The sequence below is a fragment of the Hemitrygon akajei genome, chromosome 9, assembly GCF_048418815.1.
Source record: "Hemitrygon akajei chromosome 9, sHemAka1.3, whole genome shotgun sequence".
NCBI lineage: Eukaryota > Metazoa > Chordata > Chondrichthyes > Myliobatiformes > Dasyatidae > Hemitrygon > Hemitrygon akajei.
In genome coordinates this window covers 108,076,612-108,104,216 of record NC_133132.1, presented here as the reverse complement: position 1 = coordinate 108,104,216, position 27,605 = coordinate 108,076,612, and the positions used below count along the sequence as shown (strand labels likewise).

Below are 27,605 nucleotides of genomic sequence, written 5' to 3'. Positions count from 1 at the left end.
TTTTTATACTCCTCAAGTACCTTATTTGTTCCCTATTTCCTATACATGTCATATATCTCTCTCTTCTTCTTTATCAGAGTTCCAATATCCCTAGAGAACCAAGGTTCTTTATTCTTTTTCACTTTGCCTTTAATCCTGACAGGAACATACAAACTCTGCACTCTCAAAATCTCTCCTTTGAAGGCCTCTCTCTTACCAATGACATCCTTGCCAGAGAACAACCTGTCCCAATCCATGCTTTTTAGATCCTTTCTCATTTCTTCAAATTTGGCCTTTTCCAGTTTAGAGCCTCAACCCAAGGTACCAAGGACCAGATCTATCTTTATCCATGATCAAGTTGAAACTAATGGTGTTATGATCACTGGAACCAAAGTGTTCCCCTATACACACTTCCGTCACCTGTCCTAACTCGTTTCCTAATAGGAGATCTAATATTGCATCCTCTCTAGTCGGTACCTCTATATACTGATTTAGAAAACTTTCCTGAACACATTTTACAAACTCTAGCCCATCTAGACCTTTAACAGCATGGGAGTCCCAATCAATATGTGGAAAATTAAAATCCCCTACTATCACAACTTTATGTTTCCTGCAGTTGTCTGCTATCTCTCTGCAGATTTGCTCCTCCAATTCTCTCTGACTATTAGGTGGTCTATAATACAACCCCATTAATGTGGTCATACCTTTCCTGTTTCTCAGCTCCACCCATATGGCCTTGGTAGACAAGCCTTTTGATCTGTCCTGCCTGAGCACTGCTGTAACATTTTCCCGGACTTGCAATGCCACCCCTCCACCCTTCATCCCTCTGCCTCTATCACGTCTGAAACATCGGAACCCTGGAACATTGAGCTGCCAGTCCTGCCCCTCCTGTAGCCAAGTTTCACTAATGGCTACAATGTCATAATTCCACGTGTCAATCCATGCCCTCAGCTCATCAGCCTTCCCCACAATACTCCTCGCTTTGAAATAGACATACCTCAGAAGATTATTACCATCACACACAACCCTTCTATTTGTGACTTTGCATGAACCTTTAACATCAGTTATTTTCACCCCCTGCTCCACTATCTACTCTGGCATTCTGGTTCCCATCCCCCTGCAAATCTAGTTTAACCACCCCCGCAATAGCACTAACAAACCTCCCTGCAAGGATATTGGTCCCCCTGTATTTCAGGGGTAACCCGTCTCTCTTGTACAGGTCCTACCTGCCCCAGATGAGGTCCAAATGATCCTGAAATCTGAAACCCTGCCCCCTGCACCCTCAGCCATGTGTTCATCCTCCAGAGCATCCTATTCTTACCTTCACTGGCACGTGGCACAGGTAGCAATCTTGAGATTACCACCATCAAGGTCCTGCTTTTTAAGTTCCTACCAAGCTCTCTATACTCACTCTTCAGGACCTCCTCACTCTTTCTTCCTACGTAATTGGTACCGATGTGTACCATTACATCTAGCTGCTCACCATTTCAGAATGCTGTGCATGCGATCAGAGACATCCCTGACCTTGGCAGCCAGGAGGCAACAAACCATTCGGGAGACTCTGTCACTACCACAGAACCTCCTGTCTGTACCTCTAGCTATCAAGTCCCCTAACACTACCGCTCTCCTCTTCTTCCACCCTCCCTTCTGCACTGTAAAACCAGACACACTGCCAGAGATCCGGCTGCCACAGCTTGTCCCAGGTAAGTCATCCCCCCCCCCCCAACAGTATCCAAATCGGTATACTTGTTGGTGAGGGGAATGGCCACAGGCCATGCTCTGCCTACCCGTTCCCCTTCCCTCGCCTGATGGTAATCCAATTACCTGTGTGCTGCTCCTTTGGCATAACTACCTCCCTGAAACTACTATCTATAAATTTCTCATTCTCCTGAATGATCCGGAGGTCATCCAGCTCCAGCTCCGGTTCCCTAATATGGTTTGTTAAGAGCTGCAGCTGGATGCACTTCTTGCAGGTGCCGTTGTCAGGGACACCAGAGGTCTCCCTGACTCCCCACAGCCTGCAAGAGGAGCATTCCAACATCCTGCCTGGCATTCTCTCTACTGTAAACAAACAAAACAAAACTTACCGGAACCTACACTCACCTCTGCCTGTTCACGCCGAAGCCTGTTGAGCCAAAGCCATCCCACTCTGACTCAGTCCACTCCGAAGATGGCCACTATGATGATTAACCACACAGTCAACCTGTGCAACAGCATTGAGTGTCCTCTGGACAGAAATCCCAAGACCCCGCTGATCCTCCATTCTCCCATCATATTTGACCACGTCACACTTATCTGGGTTGAACTCCATCTGCCACTTCTCAGCCCAGTTTTGCATCCTATCAATGTCCCACTGTAACCTCTGACAGCCCTCCACACTATCAAACAATACCCCCAACCTCTCTGTCATCAGCAAATTTACTAACCCATCCCTCCACTTTCTCGTCCAGGTCATTTGTAAAAATCACGAAGAGTAGGGGTCCCAGAACAGATCCCTGAGGCACACCACTGGTCACCGACCTCCATGCAGAATATGACCCATCTACAACCACTCTTTGCCTTCTGTGGGCAAGCCAGTTCGGGATCCACAAAGCAATGTCCCCTTGGGTCCCATGCCTTCTTACTTTCTCAGTGGTGTACCTTATCAAATGCCTTGCTGAAATCCATACACACTACATCTAGTGCTCTACCTTCATCAATGTGCTTAGTCACATCCTTAAAAAAGGCTCATAAGGCATGACCTGCCTTTCACAAAGTCATGCTCACTATTCCTAATCATATTATGCCTCTCCAAATGTACATAAATCTTGCCTTTCAGGATTTCTCAATCAACTTACCAACCACTGAAGTTAGACTCACTGGTCTATAATTTCCTGGGCTATCTCTACTCCCTTTCTTGAATAAAGGAACAACATCCGCAACCTTCTAATCCTCTAGAACCTCTCCCGTCCCCATTGATGATGCAAAGATCATCACCAGAGGCTCAGCAATCTCCTCCTTCACCTCCCACAGCAGCCTGGGGTACATCTCATCCAGTCCCGGTGACTTATCCAACTTGTTGCATTCCAAAAGCTCCAGCACATCCTCTTCCTTAATATCTACATGCTCAAGCTTTTCAGTCCTCTGTAAGTCATCCCTACAATCACCAAGATCCTTTGTCGTAGTGAATACTGAAACAAAGTACTCATCAGTTGTAGTGGTAAAGCTCATCAAGGGTATGATCTTGAAGGAGAGGTTGGACAAACTTGGGTTTCTGCAGATGTACCGTGAGATCATTCTAACTGGTTGCATCACTGGCTGGTCTGCAACGACCACTGCACAGGATCAGAAAAAGCTGCAGAGGGTTGTGGACTCAGCCAGCTCTATCATGGACATTAAGGTCATCTTCAAAAGGTGACGCCTCAGAAAAGGTGGTGTCCGTAACTTATGACCCTCGCCATCTGGGCATACCCTCTTCTCTTTGTTACCATCAGTGAGGAGATACAGGAGCCTGAAGACACACACTCAAAATTTTAGGTCAGCTTCTTCCCCTCCTTCATCAGATTTTTCAATGGACAATGAAGCCCTGAACACTACTTCACCCTTAAAAAAATTTGCTTACTAGAGTGTTGAAGATCTGCTAGAGATTTTTAAAATTATGAATGGAACAGGTAGGGTAGACAAAATCTGTTACCCCAGAGTAGAAATGTCAAACACTAGAGGGCATACTTTTAAGGTTAAAAGTAACATGAAGGGCAGTTAATACACACAAAATGCTGGAGGTACTCAGCAAGTCAGTCAACATCTATGGACAGGGATAAACAGTCAACGTTCTGGACCAAGTTATAGTATCTGTAAAATCTTTTTATGTAAGGGAGGTTTTTAATACAAAGAGTTGTAGGTGCCTGGAGTGTTTACCAGGGGTAGTATTGGAAGCAGGCATTTTGGTGTACCTAAGAGGTTTTTAGATAGACTCATGAATACAAAGAAAATGGAAGGGTATGGATGATACACAGGAAAAGGACATTTGATATAGCTTGGCATCAAGATAGGCACAGCATTTTGGAATGAGTGGGCTGTCTTATACTATAATGTCCTATGACCCAAGAGATTCTGCAGATGTTGGAAACCATGAGCAGTACACAAAATGCTGGAGGAGCTCAGAAGGTCAGGCAGCATCTTTGAGGTGGATAAGCAGTCAATATTACAGGCTATGACCCTTCACCAGCACTGTTCTGTGTCCTCAAAATGTCACCTTTGACCCTCATCCAAATACTTGTCTGCCATTATGAAGAAGGCATTATCTTTTGAACGGGAGAGGAAATGATCTCATTTAACTATAAACTGCCAAAAAGGTTTTCTTTCTAAAGTCAGAAATTGATCAGTGTACCATAGCATGATAAACTACAGATTTAGATTCTCTGCAGGATTAGCTACTTCCCTGTGGAATATAATACAAGAAGCAACTGAGTGTCTATTTATTCAGTTTCAGTGTGAATTAAACTTTGCTCAGTGTCTCTGGTACAATCTTATTCAATAACTTCTCTCCGATCCTCCACAAAATCCTTTTATCCTCTTTGTAATCTTTGAGGACTTAGAACAACAATGAATTGGAAATACTAGCTGGGCATACCTAATAATAAAAAACAATATTGTGCAATGAAAATATCTCAATCTCTGAGAATAGAAATAATTATGCAGATAAACCCTGCAGATAAATACAATGTTTTAGGAACAGCTTCTTCCACTCCGTCATCAGATTTCTGAATACATAATAAACCCATGAATGCTACCTCACTATTTTTGCTCTCTTTTTCCAGATAGTTTAATGTCATATCCTGTACACAAGTGGAAGGAGAACAAAATAATTTTTCTCCTTACATTTTTGGCAATACTTATTGAATTTTTATATGTGTGTTTCTTAATGTAATTTATAGTATATTTTATGCATTGCTCTGTACTGCTGCCAAAAAGCAACAAAATTTCACAACATTTGTCAGTGATATTAAACTTGATTCCAAATCTGCAGAGCCTGCTTTTGCTGAGGCCTTACTTTGTCTATTGTGCGCATTTTAGGTTACCCTGTTGTCAAAGTCAATCTTATTGTCAAATTCACAGATGCATTGATAAATATTATATTGGCAGCATCACAGGCACAGACCATCAGAAAAGCAGCCAGTTGTTTCAAGAGCTGAATGTGCAATGGGGAATAACTGTTCTTGAACCTGGTGCTGTGGACTTCAGGCTTCTGGACCTCCCGCCCAGTGGTAGCTGTGAGAAGATAGCATGGCCCACGTGGTGGGGATCTTTGATGATTGATGTTGCCTTTTTGAGGCAGTGCCTCCTGTAGATACCACTGATGATGAATAGTCCACTACTCTCCTCAGCTTATATTTGTGCCCATTCAAATTGCCATTGCAGGCCGTGACACAACCAGCCAGGATCCTTTCAGCAGTACAGCTATAGAAGTTTGTTAGAGTATTCTGAAATAAACCAAACTTCCTTAACCTCCTAAGAATGTATAGATACCAGTGTGCCTTCCTGGTGATTGCAGCTATGTGCTGACCTCAGGACAGCTCATCTGATATATTCAAGATAATGTTACAAGAAAGATATCATCAAACTGGAAAGAATATAAAGAAGATTTACAAAAATGTTAACACGAGGAAATCTGCAGATGCTGGAAACTCAAACAACACACACAAAATGCTGGTGGAACACAGCAGGCCAGGCAGCATCTATAAGGAGAAGCACTGTCAACACTTCAGGCCGAGACCTTTCGTCAGGACTAACTGAAAGGAAAGATAGTAAGAGATCTGAAAGTAGTGGGGGGAGGGGGAAATGCGAAATGATAGGAGAAGAGCGGGGGGTGGGTGGGATGAAGCTAAGAGCTGGAAAGGTGATTGGCGAAAGTGCTACAGAGCTGGAGAAGGGAAAGGATCATGGGATAGGAGGCCTCGGGAGAAAGAAAGGGGGAAGGGGAGCAAACGTACACAGTTCTTGAAGGTCTGAGTTGTAGGGAGAGCTTGGTCAGGATAGGTTCCCATTCATTGGAGTGGAGGAGACTGAGAGGAGACATAATGCCTAAAAAGGGTAAATGCATGCAGTTGTTTTCCCAGGGAAATGGAACCAAAAAGTAAAGGGCATAGTTTTAAGGTGAAAGGTAAAAGATTTGAAAGAATCTGGATGGGCAACTTCTTGATCCAGAGGGTAGTCTGTGCATGCAAAGAGCAGCCATAAGAAGATGGTCAAGCAGGTACAATAATATTTAAACAATGGTTGGATAGATACATGGATAGAAAAATTTTAGAAGGATATTGACTAAAAGTAGGCAAATGGGATTTGCTCAGATGGGCACTGTGGTCAGCATGGACTGGTTGGGCCAAAGGGACTGCTTTTGTGTTGTTTTTCTCGCTGATTCTATTTAAATAGAACTTAAGAGAGATATGATTGGGTAATTCTGACTGGAATTAGCCAGATTAAGGTGAGTGATATTGGATTGTCCACCTGTTGTACACCTATTCCAAAATTAGGATGGTTTTACCACAGTTGACTATTCCAATATCAGAGATGCACCTTAGTTGCAGCCAGAATTCACTGTATGGCCATCAGGCATCAAAGTGAGCTAAATTGTTTTGGGGCAGCCAGTCTGTTTCTGGAGAAAAAGAGAGGGAGATGTGGGGAATTTGCTTTGTTGGGATGAATTTTCAGGGCAGCATTATAGCTCAAGGTGTGAGATAGGGGTTCAATTTCCAGTGCTGTCTGTGAGGAGTTTGTATTTTCTCCCCATGAGTGCAATATTTTCCTCTGGATGTTCCCATTTCTTTCCATATGGGGTAGGGTTAGTGAGTTGTGGACATGCTAAGATGGCACCGAAAGCATGGTGACGCTTGTGGCTGCCTACTGTACATTCTGTGTACTGCTCCAATCTGTTAACTAAATTTACTGATAATGCATTGATTGGCCTAATCTCAAATAATAACAAGGCAGCTTAAGAGAAGAAGTCATCACCCTGACATAGTGATGTCAAGAAAACAACCTCTCCCTCAATGTCACAAAAACAAAGGAGCTGGTTGTGGATTACAGGAGGAGTGGAGACAGGCTAACCCCTATTGACATCAATGTATCTGAGGTTGACGGAGTGACCAGCTTTAAGTTCCTCTGAAGACACTTCACTGAGGATCTCACGTGGTCTGTTCGTACTGGCTGTGTGGTGAAAAAAGCACAACGTGCGCATCTTTCACCTCAGAAGGTTGAAGAAGTTGGTATGGGCCACCAAATCCTAAGAACTTTCGACAGGGTCACAATTGAGAACATCCTGACTGATTGCATCACTGTCTGCTATGGAAACTGTACTTCCCTCAATCGCAGGACTCTGCAGAGAGTGGTGCAGACAGCCCAGTACATCTGTAGAAGTGAACTTCCCACTATTCAGGGCATTTAGCGGTGTTAGCTGTGAGGAGGATGCTAAGAGGATGCAGGGTGACTTGGATAGGTTAGGTGAGTGGGCAAATTCATGGCAGATGCAATTTAATGTGGATAAGGCCGATTAGGAAAAGGGGAGATGCAACGAGACCTGGGTATCATTGTACACCAGTCATTGAAGGTGGGCATGCAGGTACAGCAGGCGGTGAAAAAGGCAAATGGTATGTTGGCATTCATAGCAAAAGGATTTGAGCACAGGAGCAGGGAGGTTCTACTGCAGTTGTACAAGGCCTTGGTGAGACCGCACCTAGAATATTGTGTGCAGTTTTGGTCCCCTAATGTGAGGAAAGACATTCTTGCCATAGAGGGAGTACAGAGAAGGTTCACCAGATTGATTCCTGGGATGGCAGGACTTTCATATGAAGAAAGATTGGATCAACTAGGCTTATACTCACTGGAATTTAGAAGATTGAGGGGGGATCTTATTGAAACGTATAAAATTCTAAAGGGATTGGACAGGCTAGATGCAGGAAGATTGTTTCCGATGTTGGGGAAGTCCAGAACGAGGGGTCACAGTTTAAGGATAAAAGGGAAGCCTTTTTAGGACCGAGTTGAGGAAAAACTTCTTCACACAGAGAGTGGTGAATCTGTGGAATTCTCTGCCACAGGAAACAGTTGAGGCCGGTTCATTGGCTATATTTAAGAGGAAGTTAGATATGGCCTTTGTGGCTAAAGGGATGAGGGGGTTTGGAGAGAAAGCAGGTACAGGGTTCTGAGTTGGATGATCAGCCATGATCATACTGAATGGCGGTGCAGGCTCGAAGGGCCAAATGGCCTACTCCTGCACCTATTTTCTATATTTCTATGTTTCTATTTACAAAGACAGGTGTTTTAAAATGACCTGAAGGTGTACTATCGCTGTGAAAAATTCAACTGTATCTGTTTAGAGAGTCTTCACAAAATAAAATCAACACTGGGATTTTACTTTCATGTGCTTTACTTTATCCACAAAGCCAGAAAACAAAATTTTTAAAAAATCTCTTTTTGAAATTAATTGAAGTACATCCAACAGCTCCAAAACAGTGTATCTCAAACACATATCTCACCAATTTTTGCATCTGATTCAGTGAGGGAATAGTTTGCAACATTGCTAGTACTGAAAGGGTACAGCTGACTTGATAGCCATAGATAGAGTGGGCTTGTAACCGATGTTTCCCATAGCAGGGTAGTATAAGACAGAATAGAGAACATCCATTTAGAACAGAGATGAGGAGTTCCTTTAGCTAGTTGGTGGGGAATCTGTGGAATTCATTGCCACAGATGACTGTGGAGACCAAATCACTGGGTATATTTAATGTGTAGTTTGATAGCTTCTTGATTAACAAGGGCACTGAAGGTTATAAGGAGATGGCAGGAAGATGGGGTTGAGAGAAAAAATAAATTAGCCATGATGGAATGGTGATCAAATGTAATTGGCCAAATGGCCTCTGTCTGCTCCTATGTCGTATGGTCTAAAATTAAATTCTCAATAGGATATCTACTTAAGATATGATGAAAGTAACGATGCATTTCTTGGCTTTTAATGGTGCTTGGCAGGTAACAGTGACAAAGGTCCCTGTCATTCAATGCACAGAGTCTGCCTCTATTTCACTGTGCATTATATTTGGTTGCATGATAGGTGTTAGAATTCTTGCACAATGAATGGGATTGGACTGACAGTCCAACTGAGAAGTAGTTGGTGAAGTATAATTTTCTGCTAGGAAGCAGCATGGATGAAGACTCACTCTGGTGGATGTTATTGATTGAAAATACGCTTTGCTCTTGTGGGCTTCAAGTGAATAGAGACAACTTGATTGATGGACCGAGGTAGTAGTCCCAACCTCTCATTAATAGCTACAGAGTCCTTTAAAATCTACAACGTCATTTAAGGATAAGCATTTCAAAGCAGTACAAAGCTGGCATTTCCACTAGACCAAATATTGTATTGATTTTTATTTTTGATTTGGTGGTCTTTTTTAAAGTAGGTTCATCAAAATCTCAAAATAAAACTATAGAACACTACAGCACAGTACAGGCCCTTCAGCCCTCCATGTTGTGCCGACCTATATAATCCTTAAAAAAAAAACTAAACCCACTCTACCCCATAACCCTCCATTTTTCTTTCATCAATGTGCCTGTCTAAGAGGCTCTTAAATACCCCTAATGTTTTAGCTTCCACCACCATCCCTGGCAAGTCATTCCAGGCACTCACAGCCCTCTGTGTAATAAAAAAAAAAACTTACCCCTGATGTCTCCCCTAAACTTCCCTCCCTTAATTTTGTACATATGCCATCTGGTGTTTGCTATTGGTGCCCTGGGAAACAGGTACTGACTATCCACCCTAACTATGCCTCTCATAATCTTGTAGACCTCTATCAAGTCCCCTCTCATTCTTCTACGCTCCAAAGAGAAAAGTCTCAGCTCTGCTAACCTTGCTTCATATGACTTGTTCTCCAATCCAGGCAACATCCTGGTAAATCTCCTCTGCACCCTCTCCATAGCTTCCACATCCTTCCTATAATGAGGTGACCAGAATTGAACACAATACTCTAAGTGCGGTCTCACCAGAGATTTGTAGAGTTGCAACACAACCTCTCTACTCTTGAACTCAATCCCCCTGTTAATGAAGCCTAGCATCCCATAGGCCTTCTTAACTACCCTATCAACTTGCGCAGTGACCTTGAGGGATGTATGGATTTGAACCCCAAGGTCCCATTGTTCATCCACACTCTTAAGTAACTGACCATTAATCCTGTACTCAGTTTTCTGGTTTGTCCTTCCAAAATGCATCACCTCACACTTGTCCGAATTGAACTCCATCTGCCATTTTTCTGCCCAACTCTGCAGCCTGTCTGTATCCTCTTTTAAACTTTGACCACCTACAGTTCCGTCCATAACTCCTCCAATCTTCGTGTCATCCGCAAACTTACTCACCCATCCTTTCGCCTCTACATCCAGGTCATTTATAAAAATTACAAATAGCAGGGGTCCCAGGACAGATCGCTGCGACACTCCACTATTCACCGACCTCCAGGCAGAATACTTTCCTTCCACAACTACCCTCTGCTTTCTTCCTTTAAGCCAATTTTTCTATCCAAACAGCCAAGGTTCCACTTATCCCATGCCTCATGACATTCTGGATGAGTCTCTCATGAGGGACCTTGTCAAATGCTTTGCTAAAGTCCATGTAGACCACATCCACTGCCCTACCCGCATCAATTTCTTTTGTTACCTCTTCAAAAAAACTCAATCAAGCTCGTGAGGCATGATCTTCCCTTCACAAAGCCATGTTGATTATCCATGAGTAGACTGTACTTCTCCAAATGCTCGTAGATCCTATCCTTAAGAATCCTTTCCAGTAGTTTGCATACCACTGATGTAAGACTCACCAGTCTATAGTTCCCAGGTTTCTCCCTATTACCTTTCTTAAACAAGGGAACAACATTTGCCATTCTGCAGTCCTCCAGCACTTCCCTTGCAGCCAAAGAGGATTCAAAGATCATAGCTAATGCTCCTGCGATCTTTTCTCTCAATTCCCACAACAACCTGGGTTGTATCATATCCGGCCCTGGGGATATATCAATCCTAATGTTTTTAAGAAGATCCGGCACTACTTCTTCCTTAATCTTCACATTGTCCAGCACACAGGCCTGCTCTACTTCGACCTCATCCTGATCAAGATCCTTTTCACTTGTGAATACTGAAGCAAAGTATTCATTTAGGACCTCCCCAACCTCCACCGCTTCCAGGCACATGGTGCCCTCTTTATCCTTTAGCGGTCCCACCTTCGTTCTCGTCATCCTCCTATTCTTCACATACGCATAGAACGCCTTGGAGTTCTCCTTAATCCTACATGCCAAGGCCTTCTCATGCCCCCTTCGAGCTCTCCTAAGTCCTTTCTTTAGCTCCTTCCTGGCTACCCTATATTTCTCATAAGCCCTTCCTACTTCCTGCTTCTTATATCTAACATATGCTTCCTTTTTCCTCTTGATGAGTTGCCTCACATGTTTCGTCAGCCACGGTTCCCTTTTCCTACCATTTTTCCCTTGCCTCAGTGGGACAAACCTATCCTACCCAGTTCAGGTGGTCCCTAAACTTCTCCCACATTACTTCTGTGTGTGAATTGGTTCAAACAAAATAAAATGCTTTGCCCAGATGAAAAATTGCCTCTGAATTGCATTGTACACTTCACTCTCTATAGTTATGGTTTCAACACCTTTTATGTTCTCACGAGCAAACAACGCTATTTTATTTCTGTATGTTGGAGAAGAACCACTTTTCTTCTGGTTTATTTCTGCCTCTGAAGCTGCAGGCTGAATTAATAAGATCTGTAAAGACAGAAGAGACCGCATATGTTGGAATCTAAAGCAAAAATAAATTCTGTTTAGAATGTCCAGAGGAGGTTCATAAGAATGATCCAGGAATGATAGGGTTCATGTGTAATAAGTGCTTGATGACTATGGGCCTGTACTTACTAGAGTTTAGACGAATAAGGGGGAATCTCATTGAAATCTATTAAATGTTGAAAGGCCTAGATAGAATGGATATGGAGTGGATGTTTCCTATAATGGGGGTGTCAGGGTGTCTAGGACCGGGGCGGGGGGGGGGGGGGGATCAACCTTAGAATAGAGAGATGTCCATTTAGAACAGAAAGGGATGAGCGTTAAGAGGGAAAATAAATCAGCCATGAAAGAATGGCAGAGCAGACTCGATGGGCAGAATGCCTAATTCTGCTCATATGTCATTCAGTCTTATGCTGGAGGAGCACAACAATCCTGTGTCCAGGGTAATGTTATAATGTAGTGACTAATGCCCTTCCCTTGGACAACATCAGTGGTGTGGATAGGGGAGACTTGCAGCTTGGGCAACTGCCAGTCTTCCATTTAAAAAAACCTTGCCTAGGCTTGTGCCCTGGAAACTTTCCAAATCCATGGTCTTTCGAGACTAACGGAGGCCTACTACGAATAATGTAATGTCTCGACCTGAAACATTGACGACCACTTTGCCTCCACAACACTGCTTGACCTGTAAAGTTCTTCCAGCGCTATGTTTTTTTTTTGTAAAAATATCTGTATATTTCCTTTTGGTAGTCAGGCGTTTGTCAGCAGTATGGGTGTTGTGTTTAACACTTAATGTTTGCACTTTAAACAATAGCATTTCAGTTTTATGTTAGTTTTAAAGTTTATAGACATTGCTTAATATTTTGAAGCCATTTTCTATTCCAAAATATTTAATTATGGGCTAACAATAATCTGACTTCATGATGTAAACACAAAACAGTGAGTATTATTTCACATTCTAACATTCTGACCAGGAAATGGTTCTCACTGCTTGATGCACTAATCAGTCCTCTGAATGATTTGATTAAACATAGTGTCATGTTGGGCAGGTATTGATTGGTTCAGTCAGACTTGGCACTTGCTCACCAGAATTCAAACTGAATCTTTCCACCTGGGAATGACTTCTTGGTCAATTGACCTGATCAGGAGCAGATTTATTGAAGAACTACTTAGTGAGCAGATTGATGTTAAATCTTGGCTTGCCTGCCCACTCAAGTGGACACAGAGGATTCTAACCACTAGAGATTTGGCAGATACTAGAAATCCTGAAGAAAAATACAAAATGTTGGAAGAACTCAGCAGATCAGGTAGCATCTATGAAGAGGCATAAGCAGTTGACATTTTGGGCGGTGACCTTTCATCAGCTCCTGTTCTGATGCCCCTTCACTGAAAACATCAACTGTTCATTCCTCCCCATAAACACTGTCTGACCAGTTGAGTTCTTCCAGCATTTTATGGATATTCCAAGGCACCTTTTCAATATCAAATCTCTTGAGTATTCTGCTTGGTATTTATCTCTCAACCAATGCCACTGGAGAGAAGAATTCTGATCACGGCAGCAAAGAAATTGATTGGCACGGTAGCATAGAGGTTCGTGTGTTTGCTTACAGTGCCAATGATCACTGAGCAGGGTCAATTCCTGCCACTGTCTGTAAGGAATTTGCACGTGTTCCATGATCTCATGATTTGCCTTTGGGTGCTCAGTTTTCTTCTCATATTCCAAAGATGTACAAGTTAGGGTTAGTAAGTTGTGGGCATGCTATTTTGATGTCAGAAGCATGGTGACATTTGTGGGCTGCCCCCAGCACAATACACAGACTGTGTTGATACAAAGCAATGAATTTCACTGTATGTTTCAATGTACATATGACAAATTAAGCTAATATATCTGGAAAAAAAACATCATCTTAGAGTTTCTGGGATATTTCTAAGTGCATATTATCAATCTATATCTCAGGTTTACTGTACTAAGTGATTATTAGAAGTTAGCAATGAATTTCTGGAGGAACTCAATGGATCAGGCAACATCTGTAAAGACATTTTGCATGAATTCTATCCAGCTATTGAAGGCATGAGATCTGGCATTGTAACAAGGAGTGCGCAGCAAAATTTAAACAACTGGAGGAACTCAGCCAGTCAGATAGCACCTGTGGAGGTAAAGAGATAGTCAAAGATGCAGGGTGTCAACCTGAAATATAATAAGACCATAATATATAGGAGCAGAATTAGGCCATTCAGTACATTGAGTCTTCTCTGTCATTCCATCATGACTGATTTATTATTCATCTCAACCACATTTTCCTGCCATCCCTCGTAACCTTGAATGCCCTAACTCATCAAGAACTTATCAACTTCTGCTTTAAATATTGCCAATAATTTGGCTAAAAAAATTTCTCCTCGTCTTTATTCTAAAGGGATGTCCTTGTGTTCTGAGAGTATGCCTTGTGGTCCTAGACTCGCACCAAGGGAAACACCTTATCTGCATCCACTCTATCTAGGCCTTTTAATATTTGTTAGGTTTTGATAAGATAGCCCCTCATTCATCAAATCAACAGTGAATATCGTTCCATAGTCATCAAATGTCCTCTTACATTAACTTTTTTATTCCAAGGATCATTCTCATGAATGACCTCTGGACCTTCTCCAATATCACAATATCTTTTCTTAGCTAAGGGGCTCAAACTGCTCACTATATTCCAAGTGTGGTTTGTCTAATGCCTTATAAATCCTAAATATTAAATGCTGTAGACAAAATGAAGGGTCTCAAACTGAAATGTCAACTGTCCATTTCCCTCCATAGATATGGCCTGACCCATTGAGTTCCTCCAGCATTTTGTATGTTGCTTTACATTCCAGCATCTGCAGCCTCCTGTGTCAGAGTCGGAGAAACGCTTGATTGAGGACAAGTCATGCAATGATATTCTGAACGACAGTATGAAAATTGACATCTGTTTATTTAAATATACAATTTCTAAAGCTTGAATATTCATGTCAATTTTGTAAAAGAACCATGAGGCCTTAACCCCTGACTTCTTGTGGTTGTTCTCTGCTAAGTTAGTGACGGTGCAACCTGAAGTTCAAAATCAAGTTCATGTTTATTTTCATTTGATTGTACATACATACAAAGAAACAATGTTCATCCAGACCAGGGTGTACCCACCCATGTCACACAATAACCAAAATATTAAAGCACCAAAATAGTACCATAAATATGTTAATAAAATTTCAAAATGGAATTATATTTCAAGAAGGAAGTCACAGAGATAGGTGGCTTTCTGATGACTAATCCCACATGGTCTGTCATTCCTTCTCATTTTCTCCTCCTCCTGTTGCTTGTTCCCACAGGGTGACTGGCTTCCAACTTCCATCGCCGATTGTGAGCTCAGGTTCAATCCTCACCCTTTGGTTCACCACCGACTTCGCAGTCAGCGCACAAGGTTTCAAGGCAGTTTATGAAGGTAAGACCTGCCTCTGATGTTTAACCACAGTTGCTCTGACATCATGTGTGAAGCCTTGTTCTTTCAGAACTACTGTTCCAGTGTCTCTAATGTTGTTACTGCATAAATGTGCATTCAAAACTGAGAAATAATCCAACGTCATTACAGGGTTGAGTAAATATAAACAGAATCATGGTGAGCTGTGGAGACCAGACATTTACTTGAAGAGATCCTGTGTTGGCCCAGTAACTACGTGCACCTTCAGATCCTCTGGGATGATGGCACATGTTAATGCAGTGAAGGTGGAGGAAGGCTGTAGCAGTGAAGGGCCCCATTTGTCTTACACTCCACGCCCCTGTATCCTGACCCTGATCTATCAAGGACTGTGTGGTGGCTGCCCATCCGTCAGCTTCCCCACATTAAACAAAATCACGCCCTGGTGTTCTCCATTAAGGGAATGAAACCCTACCACTATTCTGCGTTATGGAAAGAAAGTGAAGCAACTTTCTTTGGAGATCTGTCTGAGGACACCTGTAAACTTTGACTGTTTTCAGCATTAGGTTCAGCATTGGTTTTAGCAAGAGCTAAAGCTAATAATAATATATTAACACAATAGTTTCTTCATGTATCACAATTATTATTAAACTAATGGGATAATATGGTGGTAGTTGTCTGTCGAGTCCAATGATGACAAAAAACCTTGTAGAAGAGTTTTAAAAGCAGAAAAGCAGTTGCAATGGGACAGTTTCATTATCCCAACCTAGGAAGCCTGAGTCCTTTAGTGCAACTGGAGCCCTCCTTGGTTGTAGTAGATGACCATGACTACTGCTGTGCCTCATTATTCCCTTCAATCTTCATGGAGCATTGTAGAGTTGCCTTCCTGGCTGTTGGATCTCATCTGCCCTGTCTGCCGGATCTGGTATTGCATGCTAGGACAGGCATGCGCCCATCTCACTGGGGAATGTGGCCCGTCGGCTACCCTCACCTGGTGTAGGTCACCTGTCAAAGTGGTGTGGCCACTGTTGAATTCAAACAGCTACTTGGAGCCACTGGTGAGAGCTAAGTGTCTGGTTGGCACCAAAGATGAGTGAGATGTACCAGAATGGACATGATTGGTGCTTCACCAGAGGTGCTATCGCTCCCGGGACACCCATACACCCCAATGGGAAAATATAAAGAGCTGGCAAATTTGATGGATACAGTATAAATCTGACTGCCTTCTCCCTTGCTGCCCTTGACAGCCTGGATATCCTCTGAGTAAGTGTATGCTGTCCTTATAAAAGGAAGTCACAGAGCACAAAGGTTGGGAGTGTCTGAATGGGAACACTTGCACATGGTGATATTAGCCCAGAACAGGATCCTACTCAAGCAGACCATGGAAACGTGCTACATCTTGCCTGTCCATTTGACATTTGCACCAGCTCACCGCTGTTGTCTGCACCTTCACATTTTCTCAGTGAGAAAGATGGCACGTATTCTATTTGAACACTATTATCTACTAAGGTAGAAAGTACTGTCACATTGGGTTCTCACCACTATCACTGAGAAATTGCGTTCTGTGCTGGATCCTCATGTTTGGTCGCAACAGAGGGAATTGTGAAGAGTGTTGGGGGTCTATTGCAAGTACTATGGTCCCCACGGGGATGCAAGTCCAAATCTGACACAAGGAGGAGGCAGTCCGTAAGACATAGGAGCAGAATTCGGCAAGTCACCCATCGATTCTGTTCCACCTTTCCATCAACGCTGACTTATAATCTCTCTCAACCCAATTCTCCTGCCTTCTTCCCTGAACCTTTGATGCCCTGACTAGTCTAGAACCTATCAGCCTCCACGTTAAATATATCCAATGACTCAGCCTGATCCTGGCTAAAGAAATTCTACCTCGTCTCTATTCTAAATAGAATTCCCTCTATCCTGAGGCTGTGCCCACTGGTCCCATACTCCCCCACTATACGAAACATCCTTTCCCTGCCCACTATATCTAGGCCCTTCAATATTCAGTATCAAAGTCAGAATCCAGTTTAATACCACTGGCATATGCTGTGGAATTTGTTGTTTCGATGAGATCCCCCCTCCATTCTCCTAAACTTCAGTGAGTACAGGCCCAGAGCCATCAAGGATGCCTCATACATTAACCCTTTCATTCCCAGCATCATTCTCGTGAACCTCCTCTAGACCCTTTTCAATGCCAGCACATCTTTTTTTAGATATGGGATCTAAAGCTGCTCACAATACTATGAGTGGCCTGGCTAATGCCTTATAAAGCCTCAGCATTGCATCCTTGCTCTTATAATCTAGTCCTCTTGAAATTAGTGCTAACGATGCTTTTGCCTTACTCATCACTGTCTCAACCAACATGTTACCCTTTAAGGAATCCTGCACAAGGAATTCCAAGTCTCTTTGCACCTCTGATAAAGGACGAGCTTCCACCAACTGCATGCATGGAAAGTGACAGTGGTGCAGAAGAATAGTTTGCACCCTAAAAACCTTAACTCTGGCAAGTGCAGTAAACTCTCTGGAGAGAAATAAACTTGGAAGAAGTAGAAAAGACAATGGCAGAATGCATAGCTTTTTCAAGAACTAAAACCAAAAATAATACATTAACACAATAGTTTCTTCATGTATCATGATTATCATTAAATTAATGGGATAATATAATCACTTGGCAAGCTTGAGAAATAATTCAGCCATATGAAGCCCAAAGGCCAAGGACTGGAGCATCCCAACACTTGTTTTTAGATTTCAATTACAGATTACTAGCTGTTAAATCTATCTGGGGAATTCTTAAACTCGTTGATCTTTGCCTCTTGATTACCAATGGTGATCCACTGAATAGAAAAATAACAAGTTGCAAGTGAAACATGCTTGCCAACACTCCTCATTAATATGTATCAGGCTCAAGGGAGCTAACAACAATCATCAGTCATGGTAATTGCAAAGATGGACCATCGAGCAAAGTCTTGAGAAAAGAACAATGGCAAATTCAAAAACAGACTTGAGTTCAATATAAATTCCCCCTCAATTATGTTGGGAGTATGGAGAAGCAGGCTATATAGTAACTAGCTTGGATTACTTTAATTATCTAATCCACCCCATAAAAATGAACAGTCTTTCTTTGTTCATTGCTTTCCCCTGTTAACACTAAGAAATAGATCAATTATTCCTAAAAACACAATACAACTTTTTTTCCTCCTTCATTGGAAATCTGTGCAGGTTGTCATTTGCAAGCTTAAAAATTGGTAGATATCATGTGTGTGAAACAATAGGAATATCATTCTAATCATTACACACAAACAGGATTGTAACATATTGTCTTTGTTTTCTGCAATGTATGTTTCTTATTATGAAATTTTGGAATCAATTATGGAAATAACTGTGAATGTGGTAATTGAATCATTTATGCATTGTACACTTTAATTCAACTAATTAATTAATATTTTGTTTGTTGTTGCTGTTCTACAAAAGTTTTTAAATTAGCCAACAAAATGAGTATGAAAGAGGAATGAGTATGCATTAGTGATTGAGTTGGTCTGTGTGTGTAAATATTTGCACAAACAGGTAGGTTGTGCAAATAATGCAACAAACTGTTGTACATTAGTTAGTTTGCATAATGCAACAAACTGATGTGGCTGCTGAATGGACATTTGGTGGTCGTTGTGTTGGCATTAACTTTTGTTGTATTAAAACTATATCATTAATAAATTGACTTGAAATGTTGAATTGACAGTTGTGTGCTGAATTATCAGATGACTGGAATGTTCATGCTGTGCGACTTTGCATATATAATGTTTGCAATTTTAAATGGTCTAAAAGTATAAGATTGCAAATTTCCAATCTTGTGATGTTAAATGCAGTGAATCATTTGTGCAGTGACATATGATACGTTCTTTTGAAAAAAAAGTCATGTTGCATAAAGAACTGAAATGTAAACTATTCTCTCTATATACATATCAGCTACAAGTCTCTTAAAATATCTGAATAGGCATTCCTTTTTCCAACATCTCCAAAGAGCCCAAAAATTTACTTGGCGCTGATGCTAAAGCTATGAATGACTTAAGATGCAAGAGTTTTTGCATGATAAATCCATAGAGAATTGCACTATTTTCAAGTGAAATTATGTCAAGGTATATTATTGTTTTTAATTGATTTTTGTGTACTTTGAAACATTTGGACCCCTACAGATTAGATAGTTGAATACCATCATTTTTGCTGAATTTGTTTCAGATGTAGATACTGTTTATTTGTTCTCTATTAGTTGGTTTAAGGAAAAAAAATTGTTCAGATAGCCATAATGGTTTGTTTGTTATGAAGAATAAAGGTAGCCTTGGCAATTAAGAATCAAGACTATACAGAAAAACACCTCCTTGATTGTTTTTCCTCTCAGCGAGCTCGTCTGGAATCAACCATGATGAAACTAAACCTTAGCTATCAAAATTACTTTCCAAAGTTGTTATCTTGATCTTCAGTTTGTAATGTTCAGCATTCCTGACAAGTGAATTGATAGTGTAATAAAGGCACCAACAGGTCATTTATCAGGTTACTTCTTATGTGATCAAGATCCCCTTCAAACTCCTAAAGCATTTGTTTGTAGGCTACTTTTGAAAGATTTAAAAAGGAAGAAATGCAGAAAATCCCGAGATGTGTTTACCATATTAAGTGATTTTTTTGTTTGAAAGCGTACTCTATTTTTTTAATATTATATTGGGATTTGTAAAATCCATGCAGTCATAGTGACAGTTTCCTGAATTAAGTGAGTACTGCACTTGCTGGTGGATGAAGGTGAATTGCTTTGGGACATTTTATTGAAAGTGGATGAGTTTCTTTGAGTGAGAGAATGGGAGTGTGCATTAGCAAATTTTATATTTGGAAGAATTTCTGTGGTTTAACGTAACATTCAAAGATTTATATCTACTTCAAGTAAGATTTTGACATTACCCCGTTGCCTAGATTATGATAATGTTCTTGCAGGCACTGGCGTGTGGAATTGGCTGATGAACCCTTCCTATTCAAATGAATGAAATTAAGCAAAAGAGCCTCATTTCCTTTCCTGTCCTCCAGAAACATTTCCTTAATCCCCTCATAAAATAATGGAAATTCCCAACTTTTCTGGATTGGATGAAGATTTACTTAGAACGCACTGAATATTCTGTTATGAATTTTAAGATGAGTTTTCTTCGGAGATTGGAAGTGAATCCTCTCTTCATTTTGAAGCAATTAAATTATTTTTAGTAAATATTATACTGTAAAATTCAATGGAAACAAGATTTCCTATGATTCCTTTAGAGACCCATGGTGTTAGAAATAGTCTTTCTTGATATAACTTGGAGGAAATCAAATGCTGAGATCAGAGAACTTGACAAACCAGAACGCCCCTTGAGCTGAAGTTGGAGGATACATCCCAGCTTGCCTTTAGCCACACATTGCTGTCTACAGCACATTGACTAGATACACCTCAGAAATCCATCTTGTAAGCATTCTGAGAAATGGCACAGAACAACAATTTAGCCAACAATCTCAATATTTAACTGAAGTTAAACGGCATTGAGATTGGACTTTGATGCTGACATCATGCATTTGGAAATTACACCTGGTTTTCATTACTTTGATTAAATTATTTTATTTTACTTCAATTAATCTAATATATCGGATATGTGGATGCTTGCTACTGGGTTACCTAGCATGGCATTGTGATTCCATGGTGATACAAACTTGGGGGAGGGCTAGTTGCTGAAGAGAGTGTATAGTCTTCAATAAAACAAGAGGGCAGAATGTATGACAGTCCTTGAATTTTGTGCACAAGCAAGGATGTAGTAATTGAACTTAATTTTGGAATATTGGACAATGATATGGTCCAATGTTCAAGTTCACATTTATTGTCATCTGACAGTACACATATGCAAACTAATGAAACAAAAATCCCTTGGACCATGGTGTGCTCACAAAACATGTATCATCCACAGCACATAACGCAAAATATTACCATAAATAAAATATCATTCAAAGTGCATGTAGGTGCACAGCACAAGTAAACAGTAAACAGCTTGCTGTCCTGGTGACGAGACCTCAGTGGCTGTAGGGTATTGAATTAGTCTCTCAGCTTGAGAGAAGCTGTTACCCAGTCTGGCAGTCCTGGTCCATGATAATGGGTGAAAGAGATTGTGGGATGGGTGGTAGTTGGCATCCTTACCAAAGCTTCAGGCATTAGAACCCTGAGAGACAAAACACAGTAAATGAATTTCCCCTTTGTACACATAGTACTGTAAAGTACCTCTGTAATATGTGTAAGCATTCAACTTTTCAGAGTATTTTATCCAAGGGAAGGAATTCTGATCATGCGAAGTGTATGTTGGGTGGGACAATGGAAGGACAGTTTGCATGGACAGAGAAACTATTGCTTGTAGTTCAGTAAAGATGGTGAAGCCTTCAGCAAGGTTGGACTTAATCCCCTGGGCTTGTCTCAGAGAGTCTAAGCTTCGCTGAAGCTGTGCTGACACACTTTTTATTTATTTAGTGATGCTGTGCACAATAGACATATCCAGCGCAATGAGCCACACCAATATAACCCTAGCCTATTCAATTTACTATGACCAATTAGCCCATACGTCTTAGGACAGCAGGAGCAAACCAGAGCACCCGGAGGAAACCCACACATTCACGGGAGGAATGTACAAACCGGATTTGAACTCAGAACTCTGACATGTCAATCTGTAATAATGTCACGCTAATCGCTACAGTACTGTAGTGAGAACCAGACTCTGCTATGACCACTCACAGGCTTGGGTGATGTGCATAAGGAGATTGCATGCATTGGGCTGGGCTGCAGTGGGTTCTGTGAAACTACCTCTAATCAAGTTGTTACCAACAGAAATGTTTATAAAAGCCAATTCAATGGCCAGCTTGGAAAGGAACAAAAGGAACCGCAAGCACTGTTAGGCAGGAAGGAAGTGGAGCATCTAAACAGCAGCAGCATAAACCTTTCAAATTGCAGGAGAATCTGAATTTACCAATTCGATTTGTTAAGAGTTGGCGTAGAATCTACATCTTTTATTTTAAATTTCAAAAGAATAAACTTTAATTCATTATAAAATATATATGGCAAAAGATAGAGTGATAAATTCTTTACATTCCCGGTGTCATTTGGTCAATACATTGTAGTTCAAGTTTAACTCTCATTCAACCATACAGTAAATCTCAGAGCCAACAGTCATATACAGCAGAAGGCACATAGAGCATGCTGTATATAATTATGATAGCAGTAAAAAATGGTCACAAAAAAATGTATCACCCGTCCCTGTGTGCCATGGCCTATAGATTGATGGTGCATGGGATGTTTTCCTGGAGCCACATTTCTGCAAGAATTAGAATGCAGCAGTTCCTCATCATGCACCAGTGCAGATGTGGATAAATGCAATCCAGCTTGTCTTCACGCCCAGCGCCCTACACCACCTCCAGCATCTCCTGGGAGGCTGCAGCAGGTGACCCTGCAGCATGAGGGCCTGGCCCGTACAATAACCAAGGCCATGCAGCACCCTTGCTATTGCTTTCACCGATGAATCTTGTGAACCGGACTTATAGTATTCTTATCAATGTCAATCAGATTTTAGACTTTTTAAAAATCATACTAATATGGACTACTGGGGTGATAAACTCTTCTATTTTTTGAAAGGTTTCCCTGCTGGACTCACCCCTTAGAGTCCAGTAGCAGAAAGAAGCCAGGCTATGGTTGTTCTCCAGTAAGCTTTTGCATTGGCTGAAACAAACTTCCGTACATCCTTCAGCACCTCCTCCTGCAGCCTGGACTGTGCCAGTTGGCAGTATTCCCTTAAGGACATCTCACTGGGCTCAAAGACTTTCTTCAGCCCTTCCCAGCCCTTCCTTTTTCACCTGTCACTCCTAGCTTCTCACTTCAAACTCCACCCCCCTACTCACCTACATTCCCCCTCAACTGGTTTCACTTATCACTTACCAGCTTGTAATCCTTCCACTCCATCACACCTTCATATTCTGGAATCTTCCTCCTTCCTTTCCAGTGTTGATGAAGAGTCTTGAAAATGTTCTCTGCTTATCCACCTTCATAGATGCTGCGTGTCCCGTTGAGTTCCTCCAGAACTTTGTGCATGTTGCTCTGTACATCTAGTACCTGCAGAATTTCTTGTGTTTCTAGTAAGTGTGTGGACGTGGGCAGGATATTCCACAATCATCCCCGTCATCCTCTCCACACTGAGGGTAAAGAAAATGTTCTCTGTGATTTCTGTTGGGAACGATGTATTCATTTAGAGATACAGTACAGCTCAGAACATGCTTTTCCAGCCCAATAAACCACATTGCCCACCAATCCAGATATTTAACCCTAGCCTAATCATAGGACAATTTACAATGACTTACTTACTAACCGGTAGGTCTCTGGACAGTGGAAGGAAACTGGAGAACCTGAAGAAAGCACACACATTCACAGGAAGGATATACAAACTCTTTACAGATGGCGCCAGAATTGAACTCTGACCCCTCAAGCTGTAATATAGTCATGCTTATCACTATGCTACCATGGCACCCTAACTGAAATCTTCTCATACCCTGGAATGAAAGACTGTCACCAGTGGAAAATAAATTGTAAAATTTTCAGTTGTGGGCTACAGAGCAGTTATTATTACAGGATAAACAGGTAGAATTAGAATTAGAAGGTATACTAGAATGGTTTTGGGAATGAAAGGGTTAATAAGTGAAGAGCGTTCGATGGTTCTGTGCCTTTACTAGCTGGAGTTTAGAAGAATTTGGGAGGATCTCATTGAAACTTATCAAATATTGAAAGGCCTAGATAGAGTGGATGTGGAGAGGATGTTTCCTATAGTGGGGAAGTCTAGGTCCAGAGGGCACTGCCTCATAATAGAGGGATGTCCATTTAGGACAGAGATGAGGAAGAATTTCTTTAGCCAGGGAGTAGTGCATCTGTGGAATTATTTGCCACAGATTGTTGTGGAGGCCAAACCATTGGTTGTATTTAAATCAGAGGTTGATAAGTTTGTGATTAGTCAGGGTGTCAATGTTACATGGAGAAGGCAGGTGGATGGGTTTGACAGGGATAATAAATCAACCATGATGAAATGGTGGAATAGCCTAGTTCTGTTCCTATGTCTTATTGTCTAAACTAAGTGGAGTATGATTTATACTTTTGTTTCAGTTCAAGCAAAACCCCTTCATGTTGGATGAGAAAAATCCCTTTGTTTCCTTATGATTGTTGAAATGTTAATTTTAAACCATTGCTTGTGGCATTGAATTCTACTTGAGCATTCTTCTCCCTGGATCTCACAATGAAGTATGAAATGTCTCCAGGTCATTTCATTTGTATCTTGCAGATACTGTGCATTCTGATATGACATTAGTGTCTGACATGAGAACACAATTGAAGCTTCTTGACTGACTTCTCTTTTAACAAAGGCAGACGAGCTATTGATAATGTGAGTTTACATTATTTCAGGCACCCCTGTCAATGACCACAGGAGGCAAAGTTCAGAGTCAGAATCAATCTAATATCACTGACATAATTCGTGAAATTTTGAAGCAACAGTACACTGTAATACACAATAAAAATTATAAATTACAATATGAAATATACACATAAAATTAAGTGAACAGTACAAAAAGAGGGCAGCCTTATCCATGCTGTGACTCCAAGTACCCATCAAGGTAATGATTTAATATTTTTGTTCACTCTCTGGAGTTACATGTCCTGTTTATCTGTAATGTTTCCATTCTTAGCCTAACCTGTTTCATTGATGTCTTTAAAATAGTGTGTTGGTGCGTGGCCAAGTGGTCTAGTGATCTGAAGGTTGCTAGTTCGAGCCTCAGCTAAGGCAGTATGTTGTGCCTTCAGCAAGGCACTTAACCACACATTGCTCCGCGACGACACCGGTGCCAAGCTGTATTGGCCCTTGCCCTTCCCTTGGACAACATCGGTGGCATGGAGAGGGGAGACTTGCAACATGGGCAACTACCGGTCTCCCATACAACCCTGCCCAGGCCTGCACCCTGGAAACTTTGCAAGGCACAAATCCATGGTCTCTCTAGATTAACGGATGCCTATTAAAATAGTTTACTCTTTTGTTTTGTGATAATTTAATTTCATAGTTCTTCTTTATCTTACAAACTGTATTATTGACTTCTCTCCTAATGCTTTTGTGCTGGCTTTTATCATCAGCTCCGCTGCTTTCTGCAGACTTAATGATTGTTTCTTTCTTCAGCATCAATTGCTCCCTCGTGACTTTTTCAATGAAGAGTCTTGTGACTTTTCTGTTGGTGGAATAAGTTTTTTCTCTTGAAGGTGGTCTTAAAACTTTCTTTTGGTTCCACATTTCTTCTTGTCAAAGTTCTTAAAGATTAACTTTATTTGTCACCTCTACATCAAAGTATCAAAACAGAGTGAAATGTATCATTGGATTGTGCAGGGGGCAGCCTACAAGTACTGTCATGCTTCTGGGGCCAACGTTGCTTGCCTGCAACTCACTAACACAAACTGATTAGGTGAGTTTATTCCTATAGACACCAGGGTGCTATGAAAATCCTTCCTCAGGTGAGCTTACACAGTAAACCGTGCTATAAAAATTACAAATCCAGCAATAAATACAGTGATGAGTATATATGAGTATATGAGCAGAACAATAGAATAACACACACAAAATACTGGAGCAACTTAGCAGGTCAGACATGGAGAGCAATAAACTGTCGATGATTTGGGCTGAGACCTTTTATCAGGACTCAAAAGGAAAGAGGCAGAAGCCAGAATAAGTAGTTGGCAGGAAGGGAAGGAGAACAATGTTAGTTTGTTGTTTTTCAGTCATTTAGTTGAGTCCGACTCTTTGTGACCTCATGGACTATAGAGTTATGGCAAGATATGGAATCTAGATTGCCAGGACTTCCTTCCGCACAGATACTGCTGCTGCCCAGGCTGGGTTTGAACTCAGGATCATCTGCCTTGAAGTCCAGTGCTGATCCACTACACCACCTGCTGGCCTGGAGTACAAGATGGCAGGTGATATGTGAGACCAGGTAAAGGGGAAGGTAGATGAGAGAAGGGGAATGAAGTGATAAGCTGGGAAGGGATAGGAGGAAGAAGTAAAGGACTGAAGAAGGAGACATCTGATAAAAGAAGATAGTGGACGATAGGAGAAAGGAAAAGAGGAGGGGAACCTGAAGGAGGTAACAGCAAGATGAGGAGAGAAGGGGAAAGAGGGGAGCCTGAATTCGGGTTGGAAAAAGAGAGAAGGGGAAGTGGGCAGAACAATAGGTTTAGAAGTGAATAAACATGACAATGAGTGCCTGGCATTGACAGAAAAGCTGCACTGGGTCAGATTGATGGTGACTGTAAGGTAAGACTTCTTCTCTAGAACCACTGCCAGGGCTGGACCTTCAACCAAAGATGCTCTTATCCTCCTTGATCTGTCCCAATTCCTGAGGATTGGGAAACCCTACTGACCAGCAGTGTAAACGCAGGACTCCACATGCTGGAATCAGGAGCAACACATAATCTGCTGGGGGAACTCAAAAGGTCAGGCAGCATCTGTGAGATGACAAAGGAGAGTCAACATTTTGATTCAAGACCCTTCACCTAAATGGGCAAGAGGTGAAGACCTGAAAGTTTGACTCTCTACTTCCCTCCACAACTGTGCCTAATCATTTGAGTTCCCTCAGCATCTTAATTGTTGAATTTGAGAAATTGGGCCTCATTGGGATATTTGATAGGCACATTGCATCTGGGTTTTGCTAAACCTTTGATCTTTGTCTGTTAAACCCAGAAATTGGCCTCATCTGGGTGCCAACTTTTGCATCCCACCAAATTCAGTTTCTGATTTCTGCCCCTTTTCTTTCCTGTCCCTACGCAGGGTCTCAGCCCGAAACAACAACTGTTTATTCCTCCCCATTAATGCCACCTGACTTGCTGAGCTGACACAGCATTTTCTGTGTGTTGTTCAAGGTCTTCAGCATCTGCAGAATCTTTTGTGTTTATCTCAAAAGCAGATTGTGTTGTTTGGAATCTTACACAAAGTCAAATGCATTTAGACCCCCCTCAATGATATCGTTATGGGAGTTTCTCTCATCTCATCTCCAGCTCACACTCTTTATTTATTGGTATCTTTGCATTCTTGTCACTTGCACATCTGAGACTTAATGTGAATCCATCTGCCAAATACATTTCAATGTTTAACATAGTGGTTAGCATGATGCTATTACAGCTCTGGGTGTCGGAACTCAGAAGTTTGTATGTCCTTCTCATGAGCATCTCTGCTTCCTTCGGCTGCTCCAGTTTCATCCTACAGTCCAAAGACATATGGGTTTGTAGGTTAATAGGTCATTGTAAATTGTACTGTGATTAGGCTAGTGTTAAGTAGCTTGCTGGGTGATGTGGCTCATT

At 41.5% G+C, this 27,605-nt stretch overlaps 1 protein-coding gene across 1 annotated transcript in view; it reads left to right on the top strand.

The window, feature by feature from the left end:
- LOC140733433 (CUB and sushi domain-containing protein 1-like) overlaps positions 1-27,605 on the top strand; it is a 2,013,313-nt gene that overhangs the window by 550,318 nt on the left and 1,435,390 nt on the right. The window contains exon 3 of the mRNA XM_073056756.1: positions 15,108-15,220. Within this exon, the coding sequence (XP_072912857.1) occupies positions 15,108-15,220 (113 nt within the window). The remainder of the gene's footprint in view (positions 1-15,107; positions 15,221-27,605) is intronic.